We start from the raw sequence: 8,086 nt of genomic DNA, 5'->3' as shown, positions 1-8,086 counted from the left end.
TGCTAACTCACTGATTCATCGCTCTACAGGTGCATAGTTATGTTTTGATCAATATATTCCTATCGTTTCAAAAAAAAAAAACTGATTCATCGCTATAAAACTCCAAAAAAACTTTTTCAGATGTCCAAAAAACTTTTTCACTGTCCAAAAAACTCCAAAAATGCTCACTCACTGATTCATCGCTATGAAACTCCAAAAAACATTTTCAGATGTCATGGAATCACAAATATCAGTTGCAACTTTTTCCATCAGGCCGTCCAAAAAGAAAAGTTGCGGGGAAGGAAAAGTTGCATTATTACCGTAATAATGCACCGCGTGGGGACGGAACGAGCTGGGCTAACAATAATAATGCACCGCGTGGAAATTTCAAAAGGCTTTTGTACATGGAGAAATTCAATAGCATACATACAAGGAGTAAAATTTTTCACACTTCGGAGACAAGATATGACATTTGTCAATATTTGAGTCAACCAGTCAAGATAAATCGCTCCCTTTGCTGTGTAAGAGTAAAACCATCTCATCTTTTGCTAGTGAATTCCATCCATTGCAGAGTAAAACCATAATCTCATCCCAAATGGCAGAGAGCCTATCCTCAACCCTATCCTCTGCAGTAAAATTTCAAAAGGCTTTTGTACATGGAGAAATTCAATAGCATACAAGGACTAAAATTTTTCACACTTCGGAGACAAGGTATGACATTTGTCAATATTTGAGTCAACCAGTCAAGATAAATCGCCCCCTTTGCTATGTAAGAGTAAAACCATCTCATCTTTTGCTAGTGAATTCCATCCATTGCAGAGTAAAACCATAATCTCATCCCAAATGGCAGAGAGCCTATCCTCAACCCTATCCTCTGCAGTGCAGATTATAGGTAAACTGGTTATTGAAGAAGTAAAGTTTCTACAAGGCGTTAGCGAGAGAGTCAGACTCCTTCATGACGATCTCAAAGGGATACAAAGGTTCTTAAGATATGCAGATACGAAACAGACTGCAAGGGACAGTATACAACAGTGGGTTCCGGAGTTTAGAGCTGTCGCTTATGAAGCAATTGATTTGGTTGAAGATTATGTTTTGAGGGTTTCAATTTCAAGCAACGGAGGCTGTTGTACTCTAAAGAGGATTGCTTGCATGGCCACGGAAGGTTATGCCCGTCACAATTTGGGTGTGGAGATTCAAAGTCTCAGAAATAGGATCTCTAATCTCACCAAAAATTTTGGCGAGTATGGGCATGTAATGACCAGAACGGAGGAAGGAGAGTCGAGTGCTCCATCCAGACTGCAACAATTAAGGCGGACTCGCTCCTCTGTGGCCGACAAGGATGTGGTTGAACTGCCTGATGATGTTCAGGTGCTGGTTAAATATTTGCTGAATGAGGTGGCAGAGCACAAAATAAGCGTGGCTTCGATTTTCGGCATGGGTGGTATAGGCAAAACAACTCTTGCTAGAAAGGTGTATCACCATGGAAGATTGAAGGATTATTTTGAAGGTTTTGCTTGGGTTTGTGTGTCACAACAATGGCAACCAAACGATCTCTTGCAAGGCATTCTACTCAAGCTTACACCTGAACAGAGCAATCAGATAATGACGAGCAAACAAGATGGGCTAGAAAGGCTGCTTCAACATCACTTGCAAGATAATAAATGTTTGATAGTCCTCGACGACCTTTGGTCAACGGAAGCTTGGGATTGTCTAAAAGACGTAATCCCAGTTTCGGAGGATGGATCCAAAATTTTGCTCACAACTCGTAATGAAGACGTCGCAGCATATGTTGGTCCAAATGGTTATCACCACAAACTGCGTTGTTTGACCGAGGAAGAAAGTTGGGAGTTGCTACGAAAGAAATCATTGTGGGAGAGTAATGGTGCAGGTAAACATTTTCTCCTTTATTCACGTTAAATTCATTTCACGTACAAGGATATGTGTATCTGTGTGTGTGTGAGAGAGACTGATAGTCCTACAATTTCATCTGCATGACGAAAAATTTTAAGTACATTTTTGACTTGCTAACCAAGACATATAACATGTTTCGTATATATCGGTGCCAATTTTTATTATAGCCTTTCTGAAATTTTTAACAATTGAAATACTACAATGGAAACATAATTCCTTTTGTATTGTCACCATTTACTTAAACAACTTGATCTTTTTTTCAGATTCATATAGACCAATAGAGTAAACAAAAAAAACTAAAAATGCGTCTTAAGATAGCCTTTTACCAAGACTATTGATAGGTCTCAAATCTTTGGATTGGGAAACTTATCGGTTAACAGACTATCAAGTTTTTCGTATAGTTGTTGAATGATACATGATGCTTATGAATGATAGATGCGTGGTAGTTGATATTAACTCAGTTTGTGTAATGCTACACAGGTTGTGAAGATTTGGGCAAGATGGAAGAGTTAGGAAAGAAAATGTTGAATAACTGTAGAGGTCTTCCACTGGCTTTGGTGGTTTTGGGTGGAATTCTTAGAACTAAAAAAACCCTCAAGGAATGGAAGGAAGTGCATGAGAATATCAAATCCTATCTGGCTAGGGGAGAAAAAATTGGAAAAGAAGGAGAGGTGCCAAAGATTTTAGCTTACAGTTATTATGACCTCCCTTGGCAACTAAAACCATGCTTCCTTTACTTGGGTAAATTCAGGGAAGATTCCGACATTAGAGCGGAGAGTTTATATCAAATGTGGATGGGAGAAGGTATGATATTTGAGAATGATAGAAGGGAGCAAGAAACGATGATGGATGTTGCAGAGCGTTACTTGAAAGAATTAGCAATAAGATGCATGGTTGAAATTAAAGCATATGAGGAGGGGAAGCATGCAGTAACAAAGTTGGAGTCATGTCGTCTTCATGATCTTATGAGAGATCTATGCTTAGACAAGGCAAAAGAGGAGAATTTGTATAAGCTGGTTGATCGAAGTCCTTCACAAGATTCTCCTCCTACAACTGAAGCACAGTTTGGTTTAGTCCTTCGTTTGCTTCCAGAGGATATCTCTCAATACAAGTTTCCGCCAAAAGAACAAACTAAGCATCTTTGCTCATTCCTGTGTGATCCGTTGGCAGGCAAAGGGCAATTACCTATTCCAGGGGTGAGAATAATGTCCCAAGTCAAGAATTTGAAGATGCTCAGGGTTTTGGCAATGTTATCCTTCAACATGGCCTCCCAAAGTTGTTATCTCAAATCACCTCTGGGATATGTCAGCAAGCTTATCCATTTGAGATGTTTGAGATTGAGAGGTCAGAGTATAAACTTGCCATATTCCTTGGGCAATTTAAAGTACTTGGAAACTCTCGATTTATCTGGTAGTGATAATTCTTGTAGAATACCAAACGTCCTATGGAAATTGGAACGTTTTAGATATCTTTATCTTCCGAACTGGTGGTTGGGCCCTCAGCATAAGTGGGGCCCTCAGCCTAAGCTGCAGTTGAGCAAGCAGCTGGAGATACTTGAATCATTCGATAACAGATTTTGCTATCCTAAAGATGTATGCAAATTATCGAATCTCAGATCTTTCAAAGCAAATGTGTATAAAAATCTCGAGGACCTGGAACGCATCATCAATCATATATCAAACTTGGACTGCTTGCGCATCAGCTCACTTATAATCAGAAGTTGTAATTTTGGCAAAACCAACTCCAACAATTCGAATGACAGCAACGGGAGTTTGGATGTTCTTTCAAGGGTGTTGTTTAGTAGGAATATTCATGAATTAGAGATCAGGAATAGTTTATGCAAGAAGTTGCCAGATTACCAATCCCAAACGGTTCCTCACCCTGCAGGACTTACTCAATTAAGCCTGAGTTATAGCGGAATTGAGGAAGACCCAATGGCAACACTTGAGAAGCTTCCTAAGCTAAGAATACTGGAACTTGGGCCAAAATCTTTTCTGGGCCAAGAAATGAGCTGCCACTCGATGGGATTTCCCCAACTAAAAGATCTCGTGCTTTTTGGTTTGGGAAACTTAATGCAGTGGAAAGTGGATGAGGGGGCCATGCCTAAGCTCTCAGGTTTACGGATTGAGGTCTGTACAACGTTGGAAATGATTCCAGATGGGCTGAGATGTTTGACCACGCTAGAAGAGGTCTCTCTAGCGGGCATGCCTGAGGAATTCAACAATAGAGTTAGGATCGAGAATGGTCAACAAGGAGAAGATTATGATAAAATAAGTCACGTGCCTTCAGTTAAAATCTACAGGTACTCTTTTTCTCCTTTTACATTTTTCTCTTTTTAATATTCAATTTACGGTTCTTGGAATTCCCTTTTTCTTAGCATCTAGTTCCAATCTCAATTTTGATAAGTTTCACCAACATCATTCAATATTTTCTTTTGTCTTTTTAATGACTATTGTGTATTTTTTAATTTTTTTTCCTCTTCGGAAGAAAAGGGATTATAGTACTTGTTCGGTGAGATTCTTTTTAGTTTTATCTTGCAAATATTTATTTTTGTTTATTTGAAACATCATCTAATCTTGTTCTGTGGCTGATTAAGGAATTTGGTGATGAGGAAGTAAGTTTATTTGAAAGCATTGCCTTCCATGTGAAATCAAAATATTTTCCTTATTTCCTCATCTTTGGAAATGGGTTGACATATTCTCTCATAAATTAAATTAAATAGATCAGTATGTGTTACCGTCATATAATGTACTCGTAAAAAAAAAAACGTTGCATGGCTTAAAAAATGCCTAATAACTATTTAAACTATTTGTGCTTCCCATTAATTGTTTTAGATTAGCATCTTTATTTAATCAAATATCTTGGATTAAACTTAAAATCTGTTTAGGATTTGGTGATCAAGAATCGTCATGTTGCCTTCAAGTCTTATTGATATCAAAACCAACAATCAGAGCTTGGTGGAAAATTTTGGGAGGACAAAATGTTGGTGGAAAAATTTTTTTTGAGGTTTTTTTGGTTTGGGTTTAGTAACTTTTCTTTTTTTTTTTCCAGCAACGATATCAATTTTTTTCTTAAAGATGAATGAATTTACTAGATATTTATAGAAAAATTTTAAGATCATTATTTTTTATTACTAATTGAATAAATTTTACGATCATATATATATATATATATATATATAAAGGATTGTTAAATATAAGATGCCAAAGAATTACAATTGAATATAATGAAATATATAAGTTAAGTAGGAAAAGATGCAAGACAATTTTTTTTATTGGTTATAAATTTATAAGTTTAGTTGGCAGACTTTACATTTGTTTGATTTGCTTGTCCTGTTTATATTTGTTTATCATCTTGTTTCCTTTTTATTTTTAAATTACAAACCATGCAATCCATATATTTGCTGTGGAGTCAGATTTGTTTTGCTGTTTAGCTTCTCTTGCCTTAAATATTATCTGATATATATCAAATTTAATTACAACATCTAATTTTGTCATAAATAAATTAAATTTAATGACAATAGAGCTTATTATCGCAACAACATCTAATTTTGTCATAAATAAATTAACATTTTTGTTACAAGAAAAATCACTAAAATATTGTCATAACACTCTTTTGTTGTCATTCCCCTGTTTTATGAAAAAATAGATCCACGGCAAATGGTGAAGAAATTTTGTGGCTAATTTATCTGTAGTCCTTCTGTTTAACCTTTTGCCCGTCTTTCTCGCAGTTTTCACTTCCGTATCAGCTTTTTGAAGAAAATTTGTAAGATTTAATTTTAGATTGAGCTCAATTTTGTGGTTGTTTCCCTTCATTTTCGTGTCGTTGTGCAGAAGGGTTAAAGGAGTAATAGGTTATCAAGTAGAAACTGTTTGTCCAAGCAATCCTGTTTAACGAAGCCCTGGGTCTTGTCTTAAGAAAATTCTACACTGAATCTCCTGGCTTTCCCTGATCTCATCCGATTCAAATGTGAGGTAATTAAACTTACTTAATCTCTTTTCTTTTTTCCTGCAATTTTTAATGCATAGAGGGATATTATTTGAAAAACTTGGAGTAATTGATTTGTAACATGGATGCTTACAGTGTTTTTACATTTTTTTTTCTAAATTTAATGTGAATTGAAGTGGAATTATAGAGTTCTGGTTTCAAAATTCAATCTGTGATGTCATTTGACTCACAAATATGTGATTTTGGTCCACTCTTCTGAAATTAAAGTTCGTTCATTTTTGTGGTTTCTTAAGAAAACAATACTTGCCTAAAGTCTTGCACCATCTTTCATTTGCATGTTGCAGCTACTGTGTCGTAAGTTTCTTTGCACATAGCAGCTGTTATGGGACTCCAAATGATCTGAAACACGGGCCAACAAGATTGCAAGTTGGTTAGATCTTCTTGTGTAGCTAGCATTTGTATGTATTGCGAGCATCTTTACTTAGCTATTAGGGAAAGATACCAATCTGTTATATGATCCTTCACTTTTAGTGTTTGACCCAACAAGGAGATAATGTGTGACTATTTTCAGCTTTTGGTTTGGTTAGTCTCACTTTGTTTAGCTGCTCAAACTTTTCTTGTGCTCAAAGCTGTTGGCATAGATTCACCAATGCAGTTGGAGGAGGGCATCTATGTTCTTGTGTTCTTAAGAAGAGAGGGTTAAATTAATAAGGAAACTTTCCCAATTCCCTTAACTTTTTTTATTAACCTTAAATAACATGATCATCTAAATAAGTACAATACCAAACTAAGAAACATCCAAACGGAAAACTAATTGTGTTCGAACATTGAATTTCCATGATTTAGACACCGCCACGTTGTTCTCTAGTATTTTAAGAAACATTACCATAACCAATCTAAACTTTTCCTAATAAGATCCATCATTCTCCCAAAAAAGAGCAATTCGACCACAACCCAATGCAAGTTTCTTGATTCCATCCCTTTTCTGCAATTCACAGCTTTTACTCGTATTGAATTTGAAATCTACCAATACCTTTCTATAAAGGACAATAAACAACTGCATGCATGTAGACAAATCAAATCAAATCAGTTTGTGTTTTTTTTTTTTTGGTGCTTCTTTCCTGATCAACAAATGACTTTCGTTCCTTGTTTTTCATTTTGCTTAAATTTTGTTTATCTCTTCAAACTTCCTATGCAGTTAGAATTTTTCTTTGAACTTAAATCTTTTCTCTCTTTTTTTTTATTTAAATCTTTCTAGCACTTTTTTTTTTTTAAATTTAAAGCTTCTCTCTCTCGGCTACATATCAATAACACTTTCTACATCCGCCACCATCCTCCCCTTTCGCCCTCCTCTCTTGGTTTAATTGATAATGTTTTGGAAAAATACCCTAAGATGCGGTTAGATGGATTGGCAAGCTTTTGGAGATACTCGACCCATTCAATAATAGGTCTTACAATCTTAGAGACTTATCCAAATTGATGATTCTCAGGTCTTTCAGAGGAACGGTATATCACAATCTTGAGGATCTCAAACAAATCGCCAACTAAAAATATGACGTTGGACTATATGTTCAAATTAAAGCTTTCAATTATCCCCAATTGCAAGTATATAGGTCATTAAATCAGTATAGTGTAAATTATGGGCGATCCACAAGTAACAATAACAATTACTAAGGCTTATCACTTAGTCTATTGTCTAAACAATCTCAAATTAAAGTAAAGTGCAACTACAACAATGAACTAGTAAAAGCTACAACTAATGATGTGACAAGTAAGAAACAATAAGAAGATAGTTCCAGGTTTTTTACTCACTTAAATGCTCATAAATAGGATGTGATTTGGTTGATTGAAATTATTACTCTTGTCTTGCCAAGGATATAATTTCCTAAGACATTTGAATATTGCTTTCGCTAATGACAAGTATATATATATATATCTAGTCTTCACTTGCTTTCGTGGTTGAACAGTTAAGCATAAGTTTATGAAGATAACGAAATTACACAAGTTAAATCCACCTAAATGCATTTCTACTTTCATGAATCTAAGATTCAGAGCTCAAGAATTTTGATCTATTATTGTTAGCCAACTCTAACTAGACAAACAATAGGATAGATAGTTTGTAATTGGTGATCAAATAACTACAAACATAAAAAACATGGAATACATGAACTAACAAGTACATGATATAGCAACAAGCAATCACAATCAATCCATGGTCAAAAATCAAACGAGTTCATCTCAATCATAG

At 35.4% G+C, this 8,086-nt stretch overlaps 1 protein-coding gene across 3 annotated transcripts; it reads left to right on the top strand.

The window, feature by feature from the left end:
- The first annotated feature begins 457 nt into the window (after positions 1 to 457).
- LOC113719626 (putative disease resistance protein At1g50180) lies at positions 458 to 6,449 on the top strand. 3 transcript variants are annotated; one of them, XM_072071875.1, is made up of 4 exons: positions 459 to 1,861; positions 2,371 to 4,192; positions 5,724 to 5,864; positions 6,183 to 6,449. In XM_072071875.1, exons 1-3 carry the CDS (start codon positions 823 to 825, stop codon positions 5,782 to 5,784), a joined length of 2,922 nt encoding a protein of 973 aa, XP_071927976.1. In that variant the 5' UTR covers positions 459 to 822; the 3' UTR covers positions 5,785 to 5,864; positions 6,183 to 6,449. The 3 variants fall into 3 exon arrangements, with proteins under 3 accessions (XP_071927977.1, XP_071927976.1, XP_071927975.1); XM_072071874.1 differs by having other exon boundaries at positions 460 to 1,867; XM_072071876.1 differs by lacking the exon at positions 6,183 to 6,449 and having other exon boundaries at positions 458 to 1,867; positions 5,621 to 5,812.
- The last annotated feature ends 1,637 nt before the right edge of the window (positions 6,450 to 8,086 follow it).

Source organism: Coffea arabica, chromosome 11e, assembly GCF_036785885.1.
Source record: "Coffea arabica cultivar ET-39 chromosome 11e, Coffea Arabica ET-39 HiFi, whole genome shotgun sequence".
NCBI classification, from domain to species: Eukaryota; Viridiplantae; Streptophyta; class Magnoliopsida; order Gentianales; family Rubiaceae; genus Coffea; species Coffea arabica.
This window is presented reverse-complemented; position numbering and strand designations above follow the sequence as displayed.